This window comes from Agelaius phoeniceus, chromosome 2 (genome assembly GCF_051311805.1).
Source record: "Agelaius phoeniceus isolate bAgePho1 chromosome 2, bAgePho1.hap1, whole genome shotgun sequence".
NCBI lineage: Eukaryota > Metazoa > Chordata > Aves > Passeriformes > Icteridae > Agelaius > Agelaius phoeniceus.
In genome coordinates this window covers 40,173,811-40,189,842 of record NC_135266.1, presented here as the reverse complement: position 1 = coordinate 40,189,842, position 16,032 = coordinate 40,173,811, and the positions used below count along the sequence as shown (strand labels likewise).

General features: G+C 40.6%; 1 protein-coding gene across 2 annotated transcripts in view; it reads left to right on the top strand.

Annotated features, from left to right (window-relative positions):
* The window catches only part of CLYBL (citramalyl-CoA lyase), a 166,733-nt gene that overhangs the window by 83,776 nt on the left and 66,925 nt on the right, over positions 1–16,032 (top strand). For both annotated transcript variants that reach the window (XM_077173523.1, XM_077173524.1), the window contains exon 2: positions 4,011–4,200. In XM_077173523.1, coding sequence (XP_077029638.1) covers positions 4,011–4,200 — 190 coding nt within the window. The remainder of the gene's footprint in view (positions 1–4,010; positions 4,201–16,032) is intronic.

The following is a 16,032-nucleotide window of genomic DNA, read 5'->3' as shown; positions in this document are numbered from 1 at the left end:
TAAATAAACAGGGAACAGAGGCACAGGTTAAAGTGCTGGAAATCACTTGTGTGAGTACTTTACTTTGTGAGCTATAAGTTGTTGGCGCCAATGTCACTGCACAGGTGTGTGCATTTAAGTATGTGTATGAGCAATGCTGGAATGTGAAAATGCAGTTTACAGCAGGGAAATTTGCATAATTTGGGGTAATTTCACTGTTCGCAGTCACGCTGTATGGCTGCCATTGCAAACTGCAGTGTCTCTTAGTAGTCAAATAGGTTTTCATTTCTCCTTCCTGAGGATGACCTATTCACTCTTGGGTGGAATGGTTCTCAAAGGACCATGAGAAACTTTAACTTGCCAGCTACTTTTACATATTTGATGAAGACTTTAGTAGAGTGTTATGTTTGCTGAAGAAATTTAGTTTTATTTCCAAGACCCAAGAGCACTCAGCATGCTGCCAGATGCTATGAATGAAAATATGCTGCTGTAAAACAATTTAATGAGCATTACCCAATAGCCTAGTCCTTGTTTTAACTTACAGTGCTTAAAGGAAGAAACATTGTCTTAGCAAATTCACTTGGCTTTTGTCCATGTGTTTAGTTTAAAGCATAGTCAAGCTTAGTTTGAATCATTAAAATACTTGGAGCCAGGAAACATATGTAAGATTTTCCTCCTCTTTATGGCACAGGGTTAACAGTATAATCGAGACTGCAGTGCTGTGTAGGTTTTTTGTCCTAAAAAAGCAACTGCTGGGGATTTTTTCATTCTATCAACATAACAGAAGTCAAGATAATCAGGGGAGTGTTTCCTACCAGAGTTGCTAACTGCTCATATACAGAGCACCCCAAGCCTTGCCACTGTTTAAAATAAGTCTATAGACAAATGGATCTATTAATTAATCCATGTGTTCCTCTGCTTTTTTATTGTAGAACATAAAATATTACTTTGCAAGCAAAATGCACAGTGCTGATTAAAGAATAGATGTAAAAGAATTAGCATTGATACCATTTACTGCTGTCATACTTAAAGATAGGTATGATGTTGATTTTGAAAACTCTTATTTTATATTAATATTTCTAGAGCTCTTAGTTTTGAAAGGGGAAGGATTCTGTGTTGGTCCACTGACACCATCTCCTGCTGTATATATTTTTTTCCTGGCTGTACTTTTTGAAAAAATTATTTCTTCTTCAACTTGCTAAGATATCCCATAAAACTAATAATTTGACACATTGATGGTGTATTTTTTATAATAATTCATGTCCTGAGAAACCTGTTATTTGAGCCCATGTGGTTACAAAGATGTTTAGCTGAGGGGGAGATAGCAATAGTCACCAGGCAGTAGCATTTCCAGCATTAAGCCTATTAAGTGATGGTGTTTTAATGGATTAAGTCTATCACTTCTGTGGAGTCAGGTGGTCTGCTGAGGAAGCTGTACTGCTCCTCCATCTAAACACAAGTTCATGGACCTGGCTGGTGACACCTGACTAAATCCGGTCTGCAGGTATTGGTGCTTTCACCTACACAACACTACACACCATTGTGTGTAGTATGCAGAGCAGGGCTGCCTTCATGGGGCTTGCAGCAGTGAGAGGGAAAACGGCTGGTCAAACAGCCCTTGGTTTGATGACAGCCCAGAAGAAATCCTGGGAAACATGTGTGACAGAAGATACATCTCATCTCAGCATGCTCTGAGATTATGGTGTTAGCCATGTCTATCAGGTTTCTGGCAGGTTGGAGGGCTGGTGAGAGGCAGTCATTAAGGGTGCTTCGGGGGCTGCTTGGCTCCAGGCTGGAGTTAACTATTAATGGGCTGAGCTCTTTGGCTCCTTTGTGCCCTTGGGAACCACAAGGCTGAAGCCATCAGAGAAAGAGAATAGAAACTAATCACTTTTGTTCCCTCATATATGTTATGGGAAGGACTGCAGACTTCTTTACTGACCTCTGTGTCACACTGAAAAAAGATCCTCCTCTTTCTATTTGAGATAAACTACGCGTCCACCTCGTCCTTGCTCTCCCAAAGTGTACTACTGCAAGAAAATGAGATTAAGTGGGTTTGTCTAGCAGCCACTTGAGTTGCCATGAGTTCTGTTACCATCCCCACTTCAGCCTGAAGTAGGGAACGTGAAGCAGGGAACGTGAAGCAGCTTGTGAGAGAGAGGCAAAGAGAGTGCTTTGGAGGGGCTCAGTGGATATCACTTGCATATCTCCAGGTGTTGATAGGACCTCCTACACCTGAGTCTTGAAGCTGTTGCTGTCATTAACAAGGGTAACACCAGCACTTTTTATAGAATAATGTCTATTTAACTGCCAAGCTGTCCCATTTCTTAAACTGAATTAAGCATTACCAGGTATGTTGCAAAGAAGAGCCTGGCAATAGTTTTTGTAGGCTCTTAAAGTGGATCCACACAGGATATGCAGAGATGCAGCAGATGAGATTATGGAATCCTTCTCCTTTTCAATTTTGTTTACTGAGGTAAAATGTGATAAAAGCTTTTTTCATATTTTTAACCCAACTCTTATATTCAGCTTTAAGGGGGCACACTCTAGGGGAAGAGAGGGTTCTTCAACAGATTCAGGTTAGAAAGGCAAGTATTACAGTGGTCTGTCAGTGACATGCCACACTGGCTCTGATTTAGATTGACTGAACTCATTTCCAGGCATTTGAGAATGTTAGTTGTGTTTCCTTTGAAGAAAACCCACATGTGTGTGTAGCCATGTGTCATCCAAGTCTAGCAACTTGGGAAGCATTATTAAGAGGGGCACAGGAAAATGCATGGGTCCCTGACATGATGTGATAATGACATGTTCAGCATGGTGCTAGGAAAGCTTTGCATTATTCAAAGTGCTGAATAATATACATGATAATGCATAATGGTGTTATATGGTAGGATTATTTTGTAGTGTGAGTGTCTTGTGCTTAATATGAAGGTAAATTGTATTATTTTGTCCTCATCTTTGATGTAGCAGAATAGGCCGGGGGGTACAGCATGCAGTGGGGAGGAACAGGAGCAGGCAAGGGGTTTTTTTGGAAGGCCAAGAAACACAGTGGCACCCTCTATAATTTATTTCTCTATGCTTGTAATTATGGAGCAAAGCAAGCTCCCCACAGCACTGAAGAGCAGCCTCCTCTGGCAGCCTCCAAGTGCAGCAACCCAGCTCCTGCCTGGAGCAGGTTAGCTGGGCCCTCACCAGGAATGGTGACCACCCCAGACTCACACCTATGGGCCACAAGGATGTTATCCTCTCAAGCCATGTGGCACCAAAGGCTCACACCTGCACTGAAGTGTGGTGCACAAAGCATTTACACATTTTAAAAGACACCACAGCCAAAAACCTGCTGCTGATGCTGCTGTTTGTGAACTCTGCCAATGAAAGTCTGTGCTGTGGATATGAAGGTCTGAAGAGAGTAGCGAGGTTCCACACTGCCTGGGGTTTTCATTCTTTTTTCTTCATTTCCCCCTCCATCCATTTTGCTTATTTAAAATTTGCATGCAAATACATTTGTTGATATAATGCTAAGGTTGCAAAATGAACTTCACAAACCTGTGTTTGTTTTAACCAGCACCCCTGCTTCATTCACAGCATGGCATCCAGCTCCTGGAGGAAATGTAGCAGATAGCAGCTCCTCCCCAAAGCAGTCCTGATCCATTCCCAGCACCGTCTGCATCCTACAGAGGAGACTTATGACAGGGAAAAAAAACCAACCACCACCCTTCTGTATTTCATACTTGCTGTAGCACCCAGAATAAGCAATGTAATTAAAGCTACATGGATAAACCTTAGCCCTGGCAGGTCTTCAATTATGATTAAGTTTGCAACTTCTATTGAACACAGTGGTTTTGGAGTTTTATATTGTAATTAACTGTAATACTGATATGTTCCTAACTTGTCTCTTCCGAAGGGAAAAAATATGCAAGTAGCCCAAAACCAGCCACTATCTAGGTAGGAATGTTTTGCTTTTAAAATACAGTCAAGTATGATTTACAGCACTGCTGCCAATAGTCTAATTTCAACAATATCCTTTACAGGGTGGATTCTCTTCTGCCAGCTGGTGTTCCTAAGCTTAGTTATCGCTTTACATCATCACACAAATATGTTCCCAGACGGGCTGTGCTCTATGTACCTGCGGATGATGAAAAGAAGATAAGAAAAATCCCATCGCTAAATGTAGATTGTGCAGTGTTGGACTGTGAAGATGGTGTGGCTCTGAACAGAAAGGTAATTAAAAATTATCTGTGTGATATAATCAGCACTAAAGAGAACTTGTGGAAAAACATTGCCTTTGCCTTGAGGAAGTGACAACCAGAAAGACAAAGATAACTCTTAAGATATACAGAGTAATGTCACAGTGATAGGCTTTGTGAAGGTGTTGGGAAAATCTGGTTACCCAGAACTCAAAGAGATCCCGTGTGAGTAAGCAGGGAGGGAGTTTTGCAGGAATACAGAACTGGGCATAAGCTGTCATCACAGAAGAGTGGGAGATACTGTTATTATTGCAACACATTTCTTAGGGAAGAGGAAGAAACAGTCTGTAAGAAGAGAAGTGGGAAAGGAAGCGTTAGTTCAGAATCACCAGGTGGGCAGTTTGTTATTGAATAAAAGCATCTTCAGATTGTGAGCAAAACAGCATGAGTCTGTTTGGTGCATGAGCCTTGGGGTGTTTGGAAAGATATACTTCCTGAAATTTTGGGGGGAAATGCTGTTAGGGATGTTTCTCAAGGAAGCAAAAGTTAGATCCCAAGCATAATCAGTGTTTGGAATGGGGATGGAGAGCAGAGTGGGAGATGGATGTAGATGTGTCAAGTACCTGTGCCAAGTTTTTGTTAACATTAAACTGTGGAAAAAGAGAGAATGATCTAACATGCATTCAGTTTTGCTTGCAAACAAAATTTTTTTTAAACATATGGAAGTAACCATTTCAGTACGTTCCACGTCTTAGAACCGTAGAATTATTGGAAAAGACCTTTAAGATCACTGAGTCCAACTTTAAAAATAACTGCCAAGTCAGCCATCTTAAACAATGTATATGAGAAATTGGTGCAAATATTTCCTAACGAAAGCTATTTCTCAACAGGAATGTAAGTTTGCTGTCACATTATTTTCATATTTGTTGGTTTTCCTAACTGTGTCTCCATGCTTCAGACTACAGCAAGCAGTGTTAAGGGTTTGCGTATAAGTATCTTGTATAAGTATCTTGTCCAGAAAGTTATAAAAATAGACTTCAGCATTTTCCCATTTCCTTTCAAAATGTGGATGAAATTTTATTATTTTCTTTTTCTTGTGAGTTAATGCTTTCCACAAGGACTCTCTTGGATAGTGCTTTCTTTAACCTTCCGCTCTTTACAGGTATGTTGGAAAGGAAAAATTTTACAGAGTTTGTATGTACCTGTTTTAATTCTGAAAAGTGAAAGTAGCACTGCTGGATGTTCCTTTGTGCTGCTGAAGATGATTGGAAAGCATTTTTCAGTTGCTAAAATTCAGTGTTGAAAGACTAGGATTAGATCTCCTGTCACAGTCAATTAGTATTGTTTCATCACCTTTCAGAGGCTGCTGCTGTATGATACAAGACGTAGTTGTGTATAAAACTGAAATATTTTTAGGAGCAGCTTAATTATATCAAATAATTTATAAGTAAATAACAAATAAGCATTTATTTGTAATAAACAATGACAGAAAAACAAAATTTTATGGTCAAGACAACAAAGTCGACAGTAGCAATTTCTCAAGGGTGGTAAAATTCTAGCTCTGTTAAAGTGAAGTTGTGCCACTGGGTATAAGATTTCAAGGAAATTAGGGGGAAAATTTGTAATGGAAACTTGAGATGACAGATGAGCCCCTGCCTCAGCTTAAATGCAAAAAAAAAGCAGACAGGAGGTAGAAGTGGGGACAAGCTACCAAGAAATAACATAAAGTGTGGTCCAGGCTTGTAGGAGCAGAATGAGGAAGTTCAGAGCTTGTCTGGAATCAAAACTGGTATTGATGAGCAGGGATGAGCAGGACAGCAAAAATGGCTACCTCAAGTTTATCAGCAGGAAAAGTGAGAATGAAAACCAGTCAAATGGATGCACTGCTCCATGAAGCTGCAGGCTTTACTGTCAGAGCCTGCCCAGTCTCAGGCCTGGAAGCAAAACTCTGGGGAGGGAGGGAGCAGCCACAGTAGGGGAGGATGGAGTTAGGGTCTATGTAAATAAGCTGCTCTGTGGGACCAGACAGGACACACTGGAGGCCTCTCAGGGAGTTGTCGTGTGTCATCACGAGGCTGCTGTCTGTCATCCCTGAAAGATCAAGGCTGGGGGATGTTCCCAAAGCCTGGAGAAAGGCACCTCTGCCCAGAAGGCCTGGGTGCAGTTGTACAACAATCTGCACAGGGTCACTGGTGTGTCCTTGCAGCACCAACCATCCCCAGGGCTGTGCTGGCACAGCTGCACCCAGCAGGTCCAGGGAAGGGCTCCATCCCCTGCACTTGATTCTGACAGTCTCTGTGTGGAGTCCCTGTGCCAAGCTGTGGATCCCAGGACAAGAGAGAGGCTGACCAATGGCAAGGAGCCCATGAAGGGCCATCAGGCTGATCGTGGCACAGGAGGAGAGGCTGAGGGGCTGAGTTTCTTCCTCCTGGAGATGAGATGGCTGAGTTGGGTCTTGATGGGCACTTTGCTTCCTGAGGGGAGCTGAATGGGTGCAGAGCCAGACTCTTCTCAGAGGAGCTCAGAAATGAAAAAGAAAAAAACTGGGTACAGGTTGCATGAGGGGAGATGCTGACTGGAGACAAGGGAAAATATTTTCCCCACGCAGGTGGTCAGAGGCTGGAAGAGATTGTCCATTGGTGGTGTATCCTCCCTCCCTGAGGAGCCTTGGCTGGATGAAGCTGTGATTGGCCTGGTGTAGAGCAGTAGTTAGTCCTGCTTTGAGGTGGTCTCCTGAGATCTCTTCCAACCTGAATTAGACTCTGTGACTGCATGATTTAGTAGAGAAGCCTAATTCAAAGTGATTGGAAGTTTGAATTTCATTTTTAGATCTGCCACAGATACTCAGGAAGAGTTTGAGTCATAGGTTCTATGAATGTGAAGCTGAAATTCTTATTGCTCTTGCAGCTTAATTTATTAATGTTCATGAGGTGTTTGGAGACTTTGTGTGAAAGATATGTCAAGAATATGCATTGAAGTACAGTGTTCAGTGGCCCATTGCAAATGGGTCATTTCAAGCTGAGGGGAAAAAACCCACTAGGAAACACAGCAATGCTGAGTCTGTCCTTTATTCATTCTTCTCAAATAGTACTGATGAATTTGACTATTTATTGCTGTGTCTTATAATACTTAAAATGCTACGTATGGACTTCTTTCAAATTGCTGCAGAATTTTTGAATTTGGGGAAAACCAGGACCTGACTGAAGGTTCACAGTGCCTTGGGCCAAACCTGCCTGTCTACAGGTCTTCATTTGCAGGAAGTCCAAGCAGCAAGCTTGAACCACATCTAATGGGTCAATTTTAACAAGATGCTGTTTGGTTTATATTAGGATTAAGTTAAAATTTGACAGATCAATAAACTGGAATGTCAGCAGCCCTATTTGCTTGCTCATTCAGAAGGAAACGAGGAAGATGAGCTTCCTGTTACTGAAACTGATAACATTTGTAAAACTGCATTTGGTTGCAGTAGCAGCTTTTGAAGCTGTGGCCAGAAAATAAAAATATTTAACTATTTTCTATGCAGTATTTTCTCTCAATGAAATTTTGAAAGACTTCCTTCCCTGTGCCTTACCCCCACAATTAAGTTTTCTAATGGCTGTCAGAGAGCAAGAGAAGGGGGGAGCCCATACCCATACCCTAATCCCCTTTACCATTTCTGTGCCTGCATTTCTTACCTTCAAGAACTACAACATTGACCACAACTTCAGGTGTCATCTCTTTCCCCTTCTTTTGAATCTTATTGAATCTGATATTTTGACTAAATCAGAAAAACACAGAAAAACTCACAGCATTCACAAGGAGAAAATACTTCAGTGAATTTTCTGAGGAAAACCAGTGGGAAGAAATGACTAATAAGCAAAGTTGTTATAGTGTGCTGAGTACTAACCCTGAAGGTGGGGTTACACCTGATCCTGGTATGAGTAGCACAGGGGCTTTTGCAACACCTTTGGGACCAGGCAGAGCAGCAGGAGGGCTTCAAAAATTCAGAATAGGAAAGGTGATAGGGAGATATGCTGATGTTGCTGAAAATATATTTTACAGAGGTAGCATTAGTCTTGCTGAACATACCCTACATGCCATGCTGTTCTCTAATCCTGGTTGGGGATCCACATGCTGTTTTTACAGGTTCAGATGCATAGTGCCATATGATGTAGACTGTCAGCTGCCTCTCAAGGTTTCTGACACTGTAACACTTTGGGTATTTCTACAACAGAGATTTAAGTTTTGGTTGTGGAAACAATTGAATATTAGTAAAGGGAAGTTACCTTCCCTGAGGTACTATTCACAGACGAAGATATGATTTCTTTGCCACTGATGTGCATGTGCATTTTAAAGAAATTAGTCAGAATTACAAGCTTGGTGATATTTTAAAGTGTACAGTTCAAATAAAAATTCTAAAACTATAAAATTAGAAATAATACAGATTGTAGTGTTAATATATCACAAATGCATCACACTCTTAGAGACAAAAATAGCTTGTATCTATTTCAGCTCTTCACAGGAAAAGGTCTGAATATGCTTTCATTTTGATTCTAAAAATTAAAAAGGTTTTAAAAATGGCTGCATTGATATGCTTGTATGAATCATATAAGCCAGCAAGCCGAATTGCATCTTATGAAAGATCTCTGTGTAGGAGCTGAGCTGTCTCAAGTGCTCTCAGCCAAGCCAGCAGTCCCTGCTGTAGCTTTCCTCTGTAGAGCTGCATCACTCACTGTGCTTGTAGGTCAGGTGGATCTATTATCAGGTGGAAAAGTTCTCTCTTCCTGTTGGAGTAAGGAAGATTTCCATGTCAGTGCATTCATTTTCCAAGGACACAGTAAGCTGAGATTTTGTAGTTAGTTCCCATGAGTTATGTAAAATTACCACCCCTACAAGAGAGTTTTCTAGAACTGTCTTTTTTCCAGCATGATCCTGTCTTGGTGGTGCTGTTTTTCAGAGCATCTGGGAGGTGTTAGCTGCCAGGTCAGCCTAGCAAGAGAACAGTTGGGGTTGTTGCTATAGCCTTTATATCTCTTTCTGAGTCCTTGGCAAGAGTTTTGGAGAATTTTAATGCCTCCAAATCAATGCTATTTGTGGCTTTATCTTGTTTGTGGTTTGCAGGGTGGTTTTGAAAAACTGGGATAATACAGTACACTCTGCAGCTCCCTTCAGTGTGCCATCAGGCCAGGCAGGGCACAGTCCCTCCTGCCAAAGATGACCTTTGAAAATTCTCTCAGGCAAATTTTGAAAGTGATAGGATTTGGCCTTTTCTTTCCATGGGGAACGCCAGCATTATAATTAAGAATCAAAACAAAGCCCCATGTTCCCTCTGCTCATGTTTTTTTTTGTATCAGAGGTGTAAAAGCAATCCCTTGGAGTGTACATATGGCTGAGAAACGTCTGTGCACTCCTCTGACATAAAATACTTGAATACAGGAAATTTTATTGTTGATCCTTGGGAACTATATGGAGCTCATTCATCCAATAAAAAATTATTGATATTCAGGGCTTCACTGTAAAATTACATCAGACTGATTAGAGTTTAATCTCCTAAGCTTTATTTAATGTGAATCGTCATTATGCCGCTTTGTCTCTTTTAGAAAAATGTTGCTCTCTCCTCCAGCACTTAAACAAGAGAAGCTGGGGAAGAGAAAGCCTCAGCTTTGTCCTCTGAGTCTCTCCTGTTCTTCCCAGTTTCCTCAGCAGTGAGGGGAAGTTTGGTTGTGTTAAGAGGAGGTATAGGGAAGGACCTATTTTACTAATCCGAAGCATGTCCTCTTAGAATCATAGCAAAAATGTGTTCCTACCTAACATCATGGAGCCACTTAAAACTCATTGTGCTGTGTCATGGGAGAAGGAAAAATCAGTTAATTCTTTTGAATTGTCTGTTTTTAAAAATAGGATTAAAGCCTGGCCACCTTTCAAAGTGTTCCATTATGAATAACACATATGTAAGAGATGACTCTTAGTTCATTACAGTCAAGAGCAGATCATCCACAAACATGCTGATTTTATGGAGATTTCTCCCTGTGAGAATGCCTCTTCCATCTCTCTAGTGATCTTATCCTGGGGTCAGAACAAACAGCACTCCATCCAGAGAGAGGGCATCCTTGCCTACCATTTTCCCCTTAATCTGAGACCTTCTGACCTTTTTAGTCCTTATCATTGATGACAAGAGGCTCTTGCATATAAAACAACACTTCAACTAAATTCGGGGGTGGAGATAAATGCATAAAATGGGTCAGCGTGGTATACAAAAAAAATGTGAGGCTTTCTTTGTTGAGATGCATTTCCTTATTGATGTTATTGAAGGATTTTATAGTATTAGTGGAAGAAAGCTCCAGTTGGTTTCCATAAATCTCTAGTTACTTCAATTAAACCCAACAGTTTTCCTGTATTATATGATGATAATCTCTCTTTTTTTTTTTTTTTAATAAAGCCGTGTTGGTTAGGATTTATCAATGCTGCAGGTATTTTTCTAGGCTCATAGTGAGACTGTTAGCTAGTACTTCATAGGCACAGTTGCATGAAACATTGATAACTAGGTTATTTTACCAGGTCTTTGCTTTATTTATAATAAATTAGTACTGTACCTAATTGTATTCCTCCTACAGGGAGAAGGCTTGCTGATAAAGTGTGTAGAGAATGATTAAATGTACACAGGCGCATAGTAGGGTGACTTCTTTTCAAAAGATGCACAAAATTAAAATGGGAATGCTGCTTTCCCCACTGGTTTGCCATTATTAAAAGTCTGAGTAGCATGGGAAATTTCTTCTGTAGGAATTGGGGAGTCCAAAAGTCTCTCTGGTTTATTGTAGGGGAGCTGAACTGTACGGTGAAACTCTGCAAGGCCTTTTTGATCCTTGAAGAGTTCTGATGAATATACATTTTTATGAAAGTTGTAAAGTGTTTTCATTTCCTCATTAATCCCACCATGGTCCTGGAAGAACTGCCACTCCTGAGTACTGACTGTGACAATAAAAGTTTTTGTTCCTATTGTTTTACTCTACAAGCCAATCATCTTCCTTACATAAAGATTTGAGGATTCATAAGGAGATCTCAATATTCAGCAATTTTCTTCTTAATGAGCTCAGTAATGGCTGTTTCTCTTCGAGCAGAGTCTTTGAATTGCCAGTTATTTCTTTTCCACTGATTCAGATGTATCCAATTAAGTTTGACTTGGACATGTACTGATGTAACCATTACTGCTGACAGAATGGTGTCTAGAAACTTAGGGAAAATGTCTTGGCTCAGTATTAATGGGGATTTCAGACAGGAATACATTAATAGACCTGGGAAAATATTTGAGAACATACATTTAATGTTTGTAGGGACTTGTAAGTCACAGTCCTTCCCTTTTGTGTATAGTCCACTGTCTGCAGGCACATCAGCACACCTGGGTACTAAAGGCTAACTGCAGGACTAGCATGGGTTGCTACACATTTCTGGACCAAGTTTCAATATTTCATCTGTTCCTGTAGCAGGAAGGACCTGCCTGCACAGCCATTGAGCTCCTATCATTTAGTTAGAAGGGAGCTGTTGAGTTTCAAGTGTGCTACAGAAAACCAAGCTAAAACTAAAAAGTTCCGTTTACATGGGTAGCTGAGAAACAATCTGAGGGATCAAATTTGGGCACTTTTTTGTATGCAAAGCCATGTGTGTGTTGTGTTGTGTTGTGTTGTCAGGGCTCCAATGGGATGAGGAAATGATAAAGGTAAGCCATCTCATTCACAAGGGTACTCAGCACTTAACACCATTTGCTCCAGATCTCCTTTGCTTTTTTTCTTTTTTTTGTTGGCAATGAGCAGGCATTGGAATGTGTTTGTTTATCCTAGTTTCTATTGCAATTAATCTTGAAACCTATAGTAGAGGAAATGTATTTGAATATCTGTATAGAGGCTTTGCCCCGGAGGTCCTGGTTACCCTTGATGGGCTGCAGCTGTGATGCCCTTAATTGGGCTGCAGCTGTAACCAATGAAGATTACTGGGATAAAAGGGGGCGGTTTAGCTAGTCAGAGAGAGTCTTGGGGGAGGTCCTGCCTGAGAGAGAACTGCATGCAGAAGAAGGAGTCAGTGAAGATCTGCAGCCATGAGACTACACCAAAGAGGTATGGACTTTAGAGGTCTGATAACAACAACAATATGGGACTCTAGAGAAATAGAACAAGAACATCTGGTGACCCCGATGTGATAGTTAGCAGAAGATAAGACAGCTGAGAGCTGTGGTGGCCAAGAGCTGTGACAGAGCAGCCAAGAGCTGTAGTGATATTTGGTAGAGGATAAGACAGCCGAGAGCTGTGACAGAACATAGCCTTTGGGTCAGGGAGCTGTGAAAGAGTATGGCCTTTGAGCAAGGAGGTATGTGTGTTGTACATAGCCTGTGAGTCATGGAGAAATGTATGCATTGTATTTGAATATCTGTACAACTGATAACTTATGTAAAAGAAAAGGGGGAAATATAGTAGAGGAAATGTATTTGAATATCTGTATAGAGGCTTTGCCCTGGAGGTCCTGGTTGCCCTTGATGGGCTGCAGCTGTGATGTCCTTAATTGGGCTGCAGCTATAACTAATGAAGATGACTGGGATAAAAGGGGGTGGTTTAGCCAGTCAGAAAGAGCCTTGGAGGAGTCCTGCCTGAGAGAGAACAGCATGCAGAAGGAGTCAGTGAAGATCTGCAGCCATGAGAATACACCAAAGAGGTATGGACTTTAGAAATCTGATAACAACAACAATATGGGACTCTAGAGAAATAGAACAACACCAGAAACCTAGTCTTGAACTTCAGATTTCATTGTGCTTTCATAGCCAGTAGTCCACCCTGCTTATTCTTCCTCATTGTAAGGCCCACACTTTGAAAACAGAGTGGCAAGTGAAGCGTGAGGGAACCCAGAGACCCTCATCAACAGGGATATGGACCAGAAAGTGGTAGGACACACAGAGAATACAGCCCTTGCCCTCTTTGGTAAACTTGTCTACCAGGTATCTCTGTGGTCACAGGTAGTGGTACAGCGGCCCTGTGGTCTGATTTGGGCAAGATAGGTAGGGAAGGAAAGGTGGAAATGCATGGTACTTTTCCCAGTGCATTGGTGCCATCAAAGCTGGACGTATCCCACTGAAGAGAAGAACCTCAGAGATACTCAGAAGATTATGGGGAAATCTGTGGTTTATTTTCCAGGCTGTTTAAACAATTCCTGTTCACCTGGGGTTTAGTAGTGTTATTAGGTAGCAACACAAGAAAATGTGGTGAGATGCTGGGTAAGAGAAAAGAATTTTTGTTGTCAGATGGAGAAACAGCATAACCATACACGTGGAAGTTGCAGGTGAAGGTGTTTGTTGTCATGGCTAGGCTTGGGAATCTTGGCAAGTGTTAGCTGCCAAGATACCCAAAAAAACATGATGTTTAACATCTATATCTTTGGATTCATCTACTATTCTTGTGGAGACCAGATTAAAGGATCCTAGTGGTGGGAACTAAACCACCAGTGCCTATGCAAAAGCCTCATTTCCTTCCACTGTATGACCAAGAGTCCACAACACTGACAACGCTATGGATTCTCTGTCCTTATTCGGATAACATTTCACATTTCATGAATTAAGGACATTTGTGTCTAAATGAGTAACTCAGAGTTAAGCCCTTAGGGAATTTGAGCTTCTTCCTCCCATACACCAGCAAATATTGAATTGAAGACATGTGAACTGTGCTAGTTGTGAAATAAGCAGAGAACCATCTAAAACCAGCCTTTTATTTCCACCATGAATCAAACCCATGCCATGACATCCCTTTAACTTAGAGTGGAGTAATTTGTCTCTGTTCAACAGAAGACAAAACACATGGATTATGATTTCCTAAAGCCCTGGTTTTTACATATTCTGTGAATTACTTTCTTCTCCAAATTGTGAAAGATTGTAGAGCTCTGCTTTATACACCAAAAGAATACACTTTCATGGAACAAGCTGATACCCAAAATCTCTGGCTCACTGACAGTGGAGGGCATCCAGAGCCACAAATCTAATGTGCACTCACATACAGAATAGAACACAATTTGCAAGTATTGCAATTTTTCTAGTCCCTGTCGTAAAAGCCATAACAAATGGGGATGGAGCATTAGGAACTATGTGCATTTTTTTATTCCCATCTAAACCTGCACAGCTCTGCTGGCTCCACAGTATGCAGTAGGCTCCAAGGGCATGAAAGCTCTTAATGCATCCTTAGGTCACACATTGCTGTGCCCAGAATTTGGGGTCCAAGCAAGAAATTCTTCTACAAAGAAGTGAAAAACTTGCCAGTTTTATTATTATTATTATGAGTAAGTCAAAACATCCAGCTGCATTTGAAAAGTTGCTGTTTTGACAGTATTTTTTATAGCTGTATGGAGCATGTGCAGTTGTTATCGTACCTAAATGTGCTGTCCAAAGCATAGTGTATAACTCTCCAAAAACAAGTGTACATGTCTGCAAATCCAGCCTGCCACAGATTTGGATGTTAATTTCAGCTGCTTTGCTGAGGTTGCTCATCTTTCTTTTTGGCTGTAATATCACAAAATGAACTGCCTTTTTGTCTATCAATAAGGAAATTGATAAGCTGACTGTGGAGTCTGATCAGCACTTTGCATCTTTTTGAAAGCATAAATGAAATTCTCGTGTTTTCTGAGTCTGACTAACAATTTCTATCTTTAAGGCAGCTTGGTTGCTCTGAGATTGCTGCTTTAACTCCTGCATAACATAGTGCTGCCTGCTGTGGGTCGCTGTAATGGCTCTTTTGCTATCCTTCTTTCACGGCAGTGCAGTAGGGCTACCCTCTCCAGAACAATGTACTTACCAGTTATTTCAAGACTGGGAGAAAATAATTATAAATACTTTTCTTTATTTTGATCACTGAGCTCCAGAAGACCATAAATCCTTGTGTTGTTCCTCATTTGGGAGCAAATGGTTATAAAGATCCTGGCTGTTCATTTTAGGATGATTATAAACCATGACTTGCTCATTCTTTCCTCCTAACTTGTTACAGCCTCTTGCTAGATTGCCTTAAAATAGCTGCTCCTATGCCAGACTTCAGATAACTTTATCTTCTGAGGTTTCACAATACAATTGTGCATTAAAAGGGGATATGTGGAACAAATTGGTATTTTCTTCCAGCTTAGTCAGGTTATTTGGTTACATTTTAAGCTTTGATTCCACACAGACCAAATCTTCCACTCATTAACCAATTATTTTTAAATAGAATATTTATAGATCATAATTTAGTATGCATTTTCTTGAGAAAAAGGGCAAATTAATACATGTAAACATGGATGAATCTATTTAAATACGCTGTCCACAAAATCCTTACAATATGTAAACAACATTTGTTATGCCTTGGAGATAACATATGATTGGACTCACGAGACCCTGTTTATCCTACCAAACATTTTCTTTTATAACTTCAAAGGGAATTTTATATATTTATGGCAATAGCAGGGTGTTAAGTGCAGCTAGACAGAAATTATACCTCAGCTATTTAGTTAATGCCAATAGGGATTAAATTAGATTTTATAGCTGTTAGTAGAAGTCTGTTTTGTAGCTAACAAGTGGGATTTTTAAATCCTGGAAAGCATAATCCTATTATAAAACTGGCAGCTGAATTAACATTATCTAGGAAGCAAGTCTTCACGGATTAACATTTTTTGACATTAACAAAGAAAAACTAATGCTACAGGGATATTAGATGCTTTTCCCAAAAGTAGGAAAAAAAAGAAAGTGAATATAGGACAAGATAAATGGCACAAATAGTGCAGGAGGGAAAAATGGAGTGAAATATGCATGAGGTGAAATCTGGGAGTGGTCATGTTCTGCCTCAAATACAAAGGAAATACATTGAGTAGGAAGAGATACCACAATTGATAATTC